Source organism: Diabrotica undecimpunctata, chromosome 3 (genome assembly GCF_040954645.1).
Source record: "Diabrotica undecimpunctata isolate CICGRU chromosome 3, icDiaUnde3, whole genome shotgun sequence".
Classification (NCBI taxonomy): domain Eukaryota; kingdom Metazoa; phylum Arthropoda; class Insecta; order Coleoptera; family Chrysomelidae; genus Diabrotica; species Diabrotica undecimpunctata.
Window position 1 is genome coordinate 134,165,719 of NC_092805.1, and position 15,384 is coordinate 134,181,102.

General features: G+C 31.0%; 1 protein-coding gene across 6 annotated transcripts in view; it reads right to left on the reverse strand.

Moving 5' to 3' along the window:
• LOC140437434 (voltage-gated inwardly rectifying potassium channel KCNH6-like) overlaps positions 1-15,384 on the reverse strand; it is a 713,853-nt gene that overhangs the window by 34,040 nt on the left and 664,429 nt on the right. For all 6 annotated transcript variants that reach the window (XM_072526970.1, XM_072526969.1, XM_072526966.1 and 3 more), the window contains 3 exons: positions 13,158-13,351; positions 7,800-7,962; positions 5,222-5,332 (listed from right to left, as the gene is read on the reverse strand). In XM_072526970.1, the coding sequence (XP_072383071.1) occupies positions 5,222-5,332; positions 7,800-7,962; positions 13,158-13,351 (468 nt within the window). The remainder of the gene's footprint in view (positions 1-5,221; positions 5,333-7,799; positions 7,963-13,157; positions 13,352-15,384) is intronic.

The following is a 15,384-nucleotide window of genomic DNA, read 5'->3' on the forward strand; positions in this document are numbered from 1 at the left end:
TTTAAATCCAAGTTATGATTCTCGTGTGATCATTCATTAAATTCGTGATTTTGGTAAGAGTATTGCATGTATTACTTCTAGTCCAGGATATGAGGGTTTTCTGATCAGAATTCTTTTTATACGCATGGATTTGCTTTAAATTTCGACAGTAAATAGAAAATAGCTCAAAGATCAAAATCTACGCTATGCCAATATGTGCTTTTTCTCCGGGGTGGTTACCACCCCAAATCGAGGGTGGAAAACATGTATCAATACAAACTATGGTAATCGCTAGAATAGAGAATTATAAAACAAAAATGTTCCTTAGAGTTTTTTCGAAAAGTCAATATTTTTGGAGTTATTCATGACTAAAGGTTTACAAACTAAACGTCAAAAAAGTATGTTTTAAACGGTTTTCGCGAATAACTAAAAAAATTTGGATATATATTTTTTATAAATACCGTAAACTTAATATTAACACTGTTACGGCATTTTTTTCAGTTCTTCGTTTTAAAAAGAGTTTCGCTGAAAAGATTTGAAGATTGCTATATCCATGCAAATACCACCTTAAAAACAATCATATCTCGTTTAATCTTTAGTCTACAGAAATAATAAAAATTACAGTCTTTTGAAATAAAAAAGTTGTTTTTTTTGTATTGTACTATTTTTTCCGAATTATTTTTAGTTGTAGCGTTATTTAAAAGAAAAGGGAATTTTTTGAGTAATTTCAAAATAGTGTCTTTACTTTAAATTCTGATTTTTTTATAACTAAGCCTTTTAAACGAGTGAAACTTTTAGAATGTAAACAAAAAGAGAAATCAAACGATTTCTACCTAGCGAAACCGAATTCAAACTTTTACCACTGTGCCTCCTAAAACTTGCGAAGCAAACAGCTGGATAAATTACTCGGCAAGGGAATCTAAAATTGCATTCCACATGCCGTTCATCCTGGTCAAAATTCGTAGTGAATTCAGTTTCTGGTACTCCAAACGAAGTAAGTAATAAAACATAATGACGGGTAATTTATCCCTTGCCGAGTAATTTATTCAGCTGTTTGCTTCGCAAGTTTTAGGAGGCACAGTGGTAAAAATTTGAATTCGGTTTCGTTAGGTAGAAATCGTTTGATTTCTCTTTTTGTTTTTAGATGGCGTAGTTACGTCCGTATATAGTTATTTTGATAACTATTGTCTAGGACGGTAAAGATTTTTGTTTTGGTTCAGAGCAGTGGCTCTACCGTTCTGAGGAGACCTAAAGAGGTCGAAATACATATAAGCGGCTTGTCGCTGCCCTGTATCGAAACAAAAATCTAATACCGTCATTATGTTTTATTACTTACTTCGTTTGGAGTACCAGAAACTAAATTCACTACGAATTTTGTCCAGGATGAACGGCATGTGGAATGCAATTTTAGATTCCCTTGCCGAGTAATTTATCCAGCTGTTTGCTTCGCAAGTTTTAGGAGGCACAGTGGTAAAAATTTGAATTCGGTTTCGCTAGGTAGAAATCGTTTGATTTCTCTTTTTGTTTTTAGATGGCGTAGTTACGTCCGTATATAGTTATTTTGATAACTATTGTCTAGAACGGGAAAGATTTTTGTTTTGGTTCAGAGCAGTGGCTATACCGTTCTGAGAAGACCTAAAGAGGTCGAAATACGTATAAACGGCTGTCGCTGCCCTGTATCAAAACAAAAATCTAATACCGTCATTATGTTTTAGAATGTAATATTTGTATATAAATGAAGTCAATTAAAAATGAACAATAAATGGTTTTAACTAGGGTAGTTTTATCAGGGGTGAGTTAGTTACTATCTGCATTACAAAAAATATACCGAACTTTATTTTAGTTACTACTTACCTTAATTTTCATGCCTATCACTTTTACTAGTGGTCATGTTGAGTGTTTTTTAAGATGTTTAAAAAAGTTTTTATAAATTTTCCATGACAATCCTACCGTTTTCCGGTTATGGATTATTGTATTCGATGAATAAAAGTCTACTTTCTAACAGCCATAACTTTGTTAATATTAAGTTTACAGTAATAATAGTTTTTTGTTTTATAAGATCAATTTTATATCCAAATAGTTTTCATGATTAAATCTAAATTTTGGGAGTTATTCGCGAAAATCCGTTTAATACAAGCTTTTTTGACGTTTAGTCTATTAACTTTCAGTCACGAATAACTCCAAAAATAATAACTCCAAAAATATTGACTTTTCAAAAAAACTCCAACTAACACATTTTTATCTTAAAATTTACTATTCTAGCGACGACCATGGCTTCTTTTGATAAACATTTTCCCGCTTTGAGTAGGGGTGATAGCCACCCACGGAGTGAAAGCACATATTGTCATGAGCTCGATTTTAATCTTTAATTTTTTTTTAACTACTGTCAAAAATTCAAGCAAATCGATGAATATAAAAAAATCCGAGGTTTTCTACTATGTTTACCACCATATCCTGGACTATTCAGCCTTTCTTATGTTTGGTTTTATATAATTAAGGTAATTAGTGTTGTTTGATCGTCCTATGCCAGCTGGCTGTCTAATTTTTTTGTGCAAAATTAAAATCGTCATAGGTTCTTTGAAGTTCTTCTATTTCTGAATATTTATCACTGGACTATTTTTCTTTTGATGTCCGTATTTTGATCTGATATCTTTTTGTATATGCTCACATTATTGTTTTTACATAATCTTCGACTATCCATTAATTGTAATATTTTATCTGCCGTCCATGGTATTTCAGATTTTTAGATAAGATAACATAATTTACTATAAGAACATTTTATCATTAATGGCCTTACAGGTCTTTAGGTACCAGAAATTTCTTTAAACAGTTTTTTTCCATTCTATTACGGGAAACACAAGCATGTTCCAACTTCAATTTTGTTTCCCTTTTAATCTCCATTTATTAGGTCAAATTACATCTTGGTTATAATACTCTTCTCCTGACTTATCTAGCTAAGCTCGGTCAGTTTAATACATTTTACATCAGCTCTTCAAAACATTTATAAAATTCAAAGTTGTATTTTATTTATTCAAAGTTCTCTATTGTCATCAACATACTGTGGTAATATTAGATGGAAACTTCTTTCACCATTACTATTTAATATATACTCCGAAGAGTTATTTACACAAGTATTTGGAAAACTGAAAACTGTACACAAGGGATTAAAGTTAATGATATTCGTTATGCCGACGATATAGTCATTATCGCTGAAAGTAAGAAAGACCTGCAGATGCTACTAAATACAATTTGTGATACTGGGGAACAGTTTGGTTTAACAATAAACATAAGGAAAAACAAAACCATGGTTATCAGTAAGATGGGTAAAGTTGTAAGAAGGATCCAGATGAAAAATACAGATATTGAACAAGTGGACAAAACGAAATACTTAGGAGTCTGGATTACTGAAGATCTAAATCCGAAATAAGAAATTTGATCAAAAATAGATCAATTAAGAGCAGCCTTTTTGAAGATAAGTAACCAAAGACTCGATCTGCAAATCTGTTAAGATGTGGCTTTTTAGAAGAATTTTGAATTCCTTGGACCGATAATATGACAAACGAAATGACCACCATCAACAGGAGAAAGACAGCTGGTTGTTGCAGTTGTTACAGCTAGTTATGAAGGGTAAAGTTGAAGGAAAAAAGTTTCCTGGTACACGACAAGTATTCTGACTGAAAAACCTTCGCGACTAGATCGGGTTAAAAACACAGACAAGAAAAGCAGAAGATAGAAACGAAGTCATTAGTAAAGTCGGCACTAGAATAAGAAGAAAAAGTCATAAAGATTGCGCCACAGCACTTGCTACTGTATTTTCTTCATATATTTTTCTTGGTTCAAAATAAAATAGCAGTCCCGATTGACTTTGTTTTGTCATTGACTATTAAACCAGTTTAGATGATTCATCTTAGAGGCGTCCATGCATTTTTTACTCTAAATTTTAAGGCAAAATTTCGATGCAGATGACAAAGAACGAATAACGTCGGTGAAGATCCTCATTGATGTTTTATATAATGGAAAACATTGTTGTAAGTAGTTTCTCAAAGGATATTTTGAGATATATTGTTGTAGCAGTTTTCCGATAGATAAGGTAGACGTAGTCTAACCATATATTATTTTTGGTTTCTAACTAGATGAGGTGCTGATTGAGATGGGAGAGTAGTATTAAACATTTTTCTCTCATGAACTTAATGAATTAAGCGATTTCTTATTAAGTCCTACTCTTTCTTTTGTCCAGTACTCATCTTTACTTCGATTTTACCTTCTAATATTAGGTTTAATGTTCTTAAAACTCACTATGGCGCATTTTCTGTCTAAAGTATGAGGTTTTTCGTATTTTAATGTTGTTAGCTCCTAGTTAATGCTTTTGCTTCTCCAGCTTATATGTTACATTGTTACAAGTATGTATGTATTCGCATTTATCTATTTACTATCTTAGATATCATACAGATGTAGCTATGGATGTAGCTTTGCATATGCTGAAATATGATTCCGTCTATGATTCCGAAATATGATCTATTCGTGTATTTTATCTACCTATATTTTGTGAGTAGTTTGGTATAATATTTGATTTCTCCAATAGTGAATATTTGGTACTTCAATATGTGTATTTAGTCTGTTGAAGTTTCCTTCTCACCTTTTCATTTCTTTTTTTGCTGTTTATGTTCTGTTAAATGTTTAAAAATTTAGAATATTTCGTTCTTGTCGTTAAACATGTGAAATTTTTTTAAATGTTTTGATATTATAAAAATATCTCAGATTTTCAGAAGGGATCTCAGATTTTATTTGTGTTTCAGATAAATTTTAAATTTTAGTAGAATACAGTTTATTATCTGTTTTTTTGTTATTTCAATTAAAGACATCATTTACTAAGATAATGGCTATGCTAAGTAAGTTTCTTTGTGTTTACTAGGATTGCTTATTATACAACCGCGGTACATCGGACCAATACTGATCCGACAAAGATGATAATTTTTTTAATAAAAATTATAATTCCGACCAGATTTGAACTCACACCCTAAATTTTTAAATTCAGTATTTTACCGTTCCTGTCACTGTCCTACTAAAGAATAAAAAGTCTGTTTGGATAAAGAAAATATTAAAATCATAATATTATGTTGCATATTAAAAACCAATGAACTAAATATTGTTAAGTCACTGCCAATTGAAATATATCGTATAATGTAATATTTTGGAAAACATACAAATAAGATTATTAAAGAAAACTCTATTTCTACTATACCTGTAATGGAATTTAGAGTTGACGATCTCCTTTTTTCTTCGCCGAAATCCAAATTAAGCGGAGTCACATCTTGACCGGCTTTATCCGTTGAAAATTCCAGAATTCCGTGACCTGTAAAGAAGAGACAAGCATATGTTTTAGAAATTTAAAGCTGTTATGTATTTATATCCAATTACACTTGGAAGCTCTACTAGATTTGCCTCCGTTACATTTGATAATACGAGTACAAGGAGAAGCAAGATTGGGATCCTATAGAATAAAACAATCACTGAAACTTTGCAATAAAAGGACAGGGCATATGAGTATCACAAGGACTGTGACGAAGGACATTTTTAATGAGAAACCAGATCACATGACAACAAAATACAGTTTTAAGAATTCATATTGGATGTCTACTCAAGACAGGATCCATGTCCAAGATCAAAGGACATGGAGTACCATATCCAACAGGATAAGATATGGTATAAAGATCTGGTATACAGATGGATCAAAAGTTACAGAGGGTGTGGGGGCAGGAATATACTCCAATAAGTCAAGAATTAGCGAAAGCTTTGAATTGGGTAGGAACTGCACTGTTATTCAAGCAGAGATTTATGCGATACAACAATGCGCAAAAGGAAGTAATGAGAGAGCTCTTAAAAAAGAGCAAATCCATATATTTTCTGACAGCGGCACCAAAGGCACTGGCGTGCCAGGAAGTGACGTCTAGGCTGGCGTGGGCTGCATAAAAAACTGAATAAACTGGAAGATCGGAACAAGATTGAGCTTGTCTGGGTAACAGGACATCTTTGTATCTCTGGGAATAACAAAGGCTATATTTCGTAGGGCTGTAAAAAAATTGAATCAAAGAGAGTCATGAGCGATATTGGGAAACAATCACAAAACAGGCGCATGAAAAAATCTTCATTGATGGACCATGTTGAAAAAGAACAGAGAAACTGCTTCATAAGCACAGAAACAAACTAACATTAGCAGGAATGTTGACCGCGCATGCACCAGTAAGAGAATTCCTGACTAAAATGGGCATTTACAATGGAGACATAAGTGCAGACTCTGTGATAAGGAACTAGAAACTGTAAAATATGTATTACGCAACTGAGAGGCGCTGTACTGTAAAACATAAAAACTTTATGGGCAACCAAGAGGAGACCCTGGTATATTTAGGACACACCAAGCAAAAGACCTGTGCACACTTCTCATCGAGCAAAAAGACAAAAGAGGGAATGTAAAGGTAGTGGGGGCAAAAATATTGTTAGACAGGAAGTGCCATCTTGAGAGGCCAAATTAAACAAGGAAAGAGAGTCTTTCCTTGTTTAAGAAATCAAATTTAGTTGGGTTATGTTATTATTTGTCCCAACTGTCACATGAAATCTTATTTATATTAAAGTTTTTTAACAATTGTTTCACATTTTAGACTGTTATCGTTAATATTTAATTAAAATTTTCTCGTCTAAGACACATTCTGAAAACTATTTTATAGCTACTGTTAATAAGTGTCGGAAAATTTAAATTTGGCGCATTCGCATTTCCGGATATGTCCGCCATCAGAGGCCACTTTTTTGGTCGCCTTTTCATAACGATTAGATTCCCTCTTTTGTCTTTTTGCTCGATGACACTTCTACAGGGTACAAAAATTCTAAACTGGGTGTAGAAAACAACAATGGGCAGCAAACACAATAGATTTTAGCTTATGTGATAAGTGAGATCTTTTGGTGATCAGACGGGCCCAGGGAGAAACAAAAGTAATTATACTACGTGTTTTATATTAACAGCCAAAATTTTACCCCTTTTGTTTTATTGAATTAAAGTCAAATTACTTACATTCAGGTATCACTGATGATGATATAATTGAAAACGTTTTAAAATTTTTGTAATTTTTTTGAATATGTTAATAATTTTATTAATTTTATAAATTATACCTATTACCGCAATAGATACAGAACAAACTGATATCGAAGAACTAAATACCGCCCCAACAAATATCCTATTGAAAGCTTGAGAAAAGTAGTACGAAAAGATAAACTTCAGGAAAACTACATTTCTAATACAACAAAAGTATTTATAAGAGAAAGAAGAAAACTTATGTAGATAGTTAGATAGGCAAAAGAGGACATTTGGAAATTACAGAATTAAACGAAACAATCAAAAAGCTGGAGAAACAAATCGAAACCAAAGTAGAAAGAAATTAAAATACTAAAATACCCTAGTAAAGCAGAAATAAGAAAGGCACTTAAGCAAATGAAACACAACAAATCGAAAGGAAAAGATTGAGTTACCTCAGAAATATTAAATAATAGTGAAAAGGCCATTATTAATATACTTCACCTACTGCTACAGACACGAGAACAGGTAGGATTCAAAAATGAATTTAGCACCAGTGACAACTTTGAAAAAGCAAATCAATATAACATTCCGGTATATGCAGCTTTTTTAGACTTTGAGAAAGCTTTTGACAGTGTGGGACAGAGAACATGTCAATTTTTGGAGACCTATTTTTCTGAATCCTTTTGTTTTCAAAACGTTTAAAGTTATTATCTAGTTAATTGAAGCATTCGATTAAGTTAGTAATTTTGCTTACCTGACTCCGATTCATCACTATATTGTGACTCCTGTCGCCCGTTCACCGAATTACCACGACTTGAGACACCATTCGATCTAGCCGAAGGTACCCCTCGGAAATATCTATTTTCTTTATCCTTTGGATAAAACGATCGCCTTGGAACAACTCCAGCTTGGTCATCCTAAATCAATATAACGTTTGTTTATATTATTACTAAAAGCTATTATTATATTAAATTTAATATGAAAGAAATTGATGGTTTCGACCGTTACTGGATGGAAATTCATTTTATGTAACAATAAAACACTGAAAATTTTGTTTTCAAAACTTCCACAACATTTATTATAAAATCTTAACACTACACCTGTTTCGGCTGATTGCCTTTCTCAAGTGATCTATTTTTGGCATGCGTTTACACTTTATAGTCTTTAATGAAATTGGTTGAGGAGGAGAGAACTGTTTGTCTCAAGTTGGTCATTCAGAATTATATCTGTGTTTTTTAATTTGGTAATTTCCATAGATTATAATAAGCATAGCTTAAGGCCTTTATTTTGAATGTGAAGAATTTCTACCTTCTAGACCTTTTAGATCATAATCATTCTTTTAATGACGAATTTCAAATTCTTCACATTCAAAATAAAGGCCTTAAGCTATCCTTGTTAAAATCTACGGAAATTAACAAATTAAAAAACACAGATATAATTCTGAATGATCAACTTGAGACAAACAGTTCTCTCCTCCTCAACCTATTTCATTAAAGACTTTAAAGTGTAATCGCATGCCAAAAATAGATCACTTGAGAAAGGCAATCAGCCGAAACAGCTGTAGTACTAAGATTTTATAATAAATGTTGTGGAAGTTTTGAAAACAAAGTGTTCAGTGTTTTATTGTTACATTAATATGAAAGAATATCCAAGATGTCTTAAGCCAGGACCTGACAAAATGTGGAGAGGCGCTCTTTGTGAAATTAATAATTATTTACTTTTTGACTTTACCGACAGTTTAGTTTAGGATAGTCTATTGTTTGCTATCAGTGTTGGCGGTAAAAATTTTGTTGGGTAACTTATACAATGATAAAACTCCAACATAACTTCGTTAGACCACTTCATAGTAAAATTACCACGACACTGACCGTAACAGACACTAGCCGTGTTGGAAGGGAAGCTTCTGACCGCATTTGAACCGTGTTGGACATAAGTCATCAGTACTGTGATCTGGGCTAAAATCCGATATGGAAAAGGATGTAACTTCATAATAAAAAAAGACTGCGATCAGCATTTTAAGAATTTAAACCAATTCATAAAAAAATCTGTTCGAATAAAGGGTAAATATGCTAATTTAATTTTATTCTCAGTATACGCGTCAACCAAAGACGTATCAAAAGATTATATAGAGGAATTATACAGCTCTCTAAATTAATTATATACTGAAATTTCTACGTAATTTAAATCCAAAAATAGGCAACGAAAAGTACGTTATACCTACATGACAATGCAAATGATATTTGACCACATTTGGTTAATTTTGCGACAGATTGTCACCTGCTAATCTAGGACATCCAATATTGATTGATAAGCAGCATAATAGGAGTAAAAATAATGAGCGGACCATAGCGACACAGACCATTTCTTTGTTAAGACCAAGCTTAGAATTCGAATCTATTTTAATTGTTGCTTTAATTAGAAATTTATATATATATATATATATATATATTATATGTATTATATATATATTATATATATATTATATATATTATATATATTATATATATATATATATATATATATATATATATATATATATATATATATATATATATATATATATATATATATATTGGCAAAGGAAGAGAACCATTCAAAATGTGTTTTCTTGGAAATGTGTTCCAGAAAATCTAGTTCATCTTGCATCAATAAAAAGTCTGACATAGATAAACTGAACAACATTTATTGTTACTTCCTGGAAAAACATCCAAAATAAAATAAATATTTACCTGTACATAAATTACACTTATATGCATAACATGTTGCATTCCATTATAGTGTATTTTTATGTATGAGAGAGTAATAAAACAATAAATTATGTATGCAAATCTCTAAACTGTTGATACGGGTGACTCAATGAAAAACAGATATTTGTCAACAAGTTTACAGAAGTATATAGGAAAACAATTTTAAATTGAGTATGACCACCAGGTATAAAGGTTGGAGCAGAATAGAATACAATAGTTGTGAGGGTTACTAATCCCTAAATAAGGTTGCCAGTGTCGGAGATGGAGGTTAACAGTTACTAATGAATTTGCAAGAAATGTAAGATGTTTATTTTATTGGTTATATGTAACCAATAAAAGTTTAATAAGTACCTACCTATTTGCAAAATAAAGTTTAATTCTTTAGATAAAATAAAACGTTTTATTTTATCTATTTGCAAAATAAAGTTTAATTCTTTGCCTATTTGCAAAATAAAGTTTAATTCTTTAGATAAAATAAAACGTTTTATTTTATCTGAAATGAGTGCATTCCACGAAGTAAGGGTTTCAACAATCAAACATTTAATTCTTTAATTCCAGGAATCTACGACAGTAATTGACTAGATAATTACCTTCTAAACTTATTTCACAGAAAATGTGATAGTGGGTTTTTCCATTTTGTATATAGGAAGGTCCAAGTGGCGTATTCAAAATTCTTAACAGTTCACTAAAAGTAGGTACTTCAGTTGCAAGGTGCAGTTTATTGTGTATACTAGTGTTATGGAAAATTTGGAAGTGCCGTGTAAACGCCGAAAAATTGGTCCTCTAACAGTTAATGAAAAAACATTAATATTTAATTGTTTTAAATCATTTACAGACAAACGTTTATGTGAAAGTGTTGATGAGACCGTTGAGTTAGTTAGCAGTACACTTGGTGTTGGGAAATCTACGATTTACAGAGTTATTAAAGAAGAGAAATTTGGTAGTTTTCAAATGCCACGTAATGCTCCAGGGAAACCAAAATTTCAAATAGAATATCATTTTAAAGAAGGACTTCGACGGAAAGTGCATGAATTCTTCTTTAGACAAGAATTTCCAACATTGGATAAAGTTCTTGTCTCAGTTCGAGATGATAAGGATTACCCAGAAATGAGTCGAAGTACGTTATGGAAACTTTTAAAAGAAATAGGCTTCCGCTGGAAAAAGAATTCCAGAAAGTCTATTTTATTAGAAAGAAGCGATATTGTCATATGGAGAAGACATTTTCTAAGAACCATAAAGGAAATGATAAACCAAAAAAGAAAAATATTTTATCTTGATGAAACATGGATCAACGAGGGTCATACACCAAATAAATTTTGGCAGGATGAAACTGTTACAAGTCAAAGGCACGCTTTTGTAAATAACTTATCTACTGGTTTAAACCCACCATCAGGAAAGGGACGCAGGCTGATAATAGTACACATTGGCAGTTCAGACGGTTTTGTTGAAGGTGGTTTATTAACTTTTGAATCAACTCGTAACTACCATGAAGACATGAACGCTGATGTCTTTCAAGAATGGTTCGAACAAATGATAGATCTTCTTCCTAAGAACTGTGTAATAGTAATGGATAATGCAAGTTATCACTCCAGACTTATAGAAGGACTGCCCATAACCAAGTGGTTAAAAAAAGACTTGCAGAATTGGCTGAGTTCAAAAAATATTACGTACCATCCCGGATCTATAAGAAAGGAACTTTATTCGTTGTGTGCCCTTCATAAAGAAAAATTTAAAAAATACGAAATTGATGAAATTGCCAAAAATCGTGGAATGACAGTACTTAGATCCCCACCATATCATTGTGAATTAAACCCGATTGAACTGGTATGGGCACAGATAAAGAGTGAAGTTTCAAGAAAAAATACCATTTTTAAAATTCATGATGTTAAACAGTTGTTTTTGGAGGCCGTAAATAATATAAAACCTGAAAACTGGGAAAAGGCAGTAAATCACACTATTAAAGAAGAGGAAAAAATGTGGAAGCTGGACAATATTACTGATAAAATGATCGAGCCAGTTATTATAAATCTTGGTTCTGAAAGTTCATCTTCTGAATCTGATTTGGATTTGTAACAAGTAGCTGTAAGTTTTATATTAATATTTTTATTCATCTATTTAACATACCTTAGACGGTTTTAAAAACTCTTTTTCTCTTTTGTAATTTTTAAAAATTAAAAAAAATGTGAATTTTTTAAAACCCTTTTTAATGTAGGCCAGTCAGTTCTAATATAGTGTGTGATAAAAGAGGTTACTTTTGTTTACATACACATAACACTTTATAACACTGAAATAATTCATTTATTTTTTACAATTATTCAAAATAATTTTTCAATTAATCTTGAGCACGCCCATGGAGTGGTCGGAGCTACCAGTTAAAATTAAGCTAATTACTCTCTCGTTCATAAAAATAAACTATAAGACAGGTTTAAAAATCAAAATCACCCAAGAGGGGTCTCTAGTATTTCTTAAAAAGAAATATAATATTAAGTACACCTAAAGTTGCACTGAATAATTGTGATATTTTATAAATATTTGCATATTTTTCTTATTACAGTGCCTTAAAAAAGAAATAAAACCATTCCGAAAGCTAGACAAAAAGTCAAAAGAGTGTTTCATTAACATCCCGGCCAATTTTCTGACTGCAACCCTAATAAAATGTGTTGTTTGTATATATATACAATTGATAGTAATTTAAATTACATTTTTGACTAACTAAAATTTTTATGCTTTGTGGTGTAATTGCCAACATTCGCAGAATTCCTGATTATCTTTATAGTACAAAATCCCACTGCAGGATCACTACGCTGATAACGTAGTTATGTAGCGAGATAGTCATGTAAAGAGTTACGAGCTCTATATCTTGCTTTGTGAAATCCAGTACAGACCACAGAAATAACCGCTGGATCAACAAGTAGGACTGTTTTAAATTAAAACGATTTGTAAAGGAAATTACGTAAAAGCAGTGCGTTGGTGGCAACAAGTTGGCGTAAATAGAAGAAAAAGCATGGCTGTTGGAATTGTATAATCAATGCAGCTATTTCGGAAGAGGGAATCGAAACATCAAATAATAAATTTTTTAAATATGATTGTAGTTTAAATATATAAAATTATATTCGATCATATACTGCAATTTGAATTTTTGAATTTTGAATATATTTGCAATAAGAATTTAGCTTCTAAATTTAGTTTTTATTGCTTTCAAAATGTTAGTCCAAAAATTCTCCAGTTAGTCTAGACAGGCACATTTTAAGTGTAAAAGTATTTTTTATTATACAACTAATGTTAGTTATCTACATTAAGTTAAACACAAAACATTCTTATTTAAAAAGTAAATTATAGTGATATATAATAAAACTAATACTTACATCTCTTAAATTAAAAGTTATCTCTAAATTATTCAAAAAATGCGTGAAGAACTCAGGATAGAGCTCCAAAACGTCTAGCAGATCGTCCCTGTGAATTTTATGAAGATCACAGTATGTCAGGGCCCGAACATTACACGCAGATTTTCCCAATGTGGGATGTAAACAGGGATTTTCTCCAAAAATATCATATTTACCTGGAACAAACACCATGAATCGATAAGAACATTTGTGCTAATGGATTTTCGACTCTTTGTTTGTAAAACCCCGCGGGAAACGGCGGAACACGAATATTTCAACGCAAAGAGAATATTTTAGGAATATAAAGTGAGTTTTTTTATTATATATATGCACTATACACACACACACACACACATATATATATATACATATATATGTGTGTGTGCGTGTGTGTGTTTACGGGTGTGTATGCAATGTGAGTGTGTGTAAATAGGCTCTGTAGAAAAAAAGCTTTAAAAACTCACTGATAAAACACAAAATAATGAAATGGTGAATATCGTTATTCCCAAATAATGAAATGATTTGGGAATAACGATATGCGGAAATGATTTCTGAGGAAACTGAAGTTCGAGAAAATATATTAGAAACAAATAAAGCTATGTGCCTATTTCCTTTGACTGAGAATGATTTTGAAGAAATAATAAAATCTTTAAAACAAAAAATCACCAGGACATGGTAATACTAGATCTGAAACTTTAAAAGAAATAATAAAACAGATTTTAAAACCCCTAATATACATAATAAATACGTGTGTTAGTTTAGGCATTTTTCCAGATGTATTAAAAACTGGAACTATTAAACTGCTATTCAAATGTGGTGAAGAAATTTCATCAAAATCATCACTATCAATTATCACCATAATCTCAAACATATGTTAAATATTAGAAAAATACTTACAAATTAAAAAAAAAATCAATATACTGTCTGAATGTCAGTATGGATTTCAAGAAGGAAAATCCAATATATATGCAATCTGTGCTCTAACATCTAACATCTACAAACCTCTTGATAACACAAGACCAGTTCTTTTTATATTTGTAGATTTATTAAAGGCATTAGACACTGTTTCACATAAAGTATTGCTAAATAAACTTAAAAAATATGGTATTAGAGGGCTTGCACATAATATTCTAGTTATCTTCTAAACAGGCAACACCATGTTTCTATATACGGAGAAATTAATAAGGGAAGCAGGGAGTACATAATATAGGGTCCTTAAGTAATTGTACAAAAAGAAACAGTAGATTCTACACTTTAAAATATTACGATTTAAGCCAAATTGCTTTAATAAAATGTTGATAATAAGAAAGATACAGGGTGTTAAAGTGCAAAATTAAAATTTTATTTTTCGCTATAACTTTTAATTTATATATTTATTTATAACAGTTTTGGAGATAATCGCATTTTAAAAATTAGCTGCATAATTATGATCTAAGGCAATTTCCCAAGACAACGAAGAAAAAATAGACAAAAACATTAATACTTCTGAATTTTGGTATAAAATACCTTTAACTAAAGTTAATAGTTAACGAAATATTAAATAAAATAAATATATCAGCAGGATAATTAATAACACGATTTGACAAAATAACAGAATAATAGGATTTTACATCAAACATTTTACGTTTTGTGTTAAATTAAAGTGATAATGATAAAATATTTTGTTTACAAACCAAATTAAGAAATAGTTAAACTAAATAACATAACTTTTTGTCAAAGTAAGTGTTAGATATGTCCACCATTTTCTTTAATTCATTTGTCAATATATTCCATAAAAGATCATCTCATATTAAATACCAACAACATTGGTTCTAAAGAAACTACTGCAGTAATTATTTCTTCCCATAGTGGGTTGCGAATGTTTATGGGATTGTTATAGACACGTTGTTTTAATACGCCCTATACACCACAATCAAGCGGATTAAGTTCGGGGCTAAGTGGTGGCTATAATGTATAATGGATGAATGTAATATTTTGGATACATATCCAAATCTTATGGTATATTATGGAACTACATCTTATTTGTCGCAGAAGTTAAATAATGTATTAAACTGTGATGTATCTCATTCATTGGTTACTTATACACACATGGAATAACCTATCGATGACATTACTTATTTATATGATTACGTTACAGCTTACGAGTAACTATAATTACATCTTGAACAAATGGATTATTATGATTTACTAACGAACTAATGTTATGCTG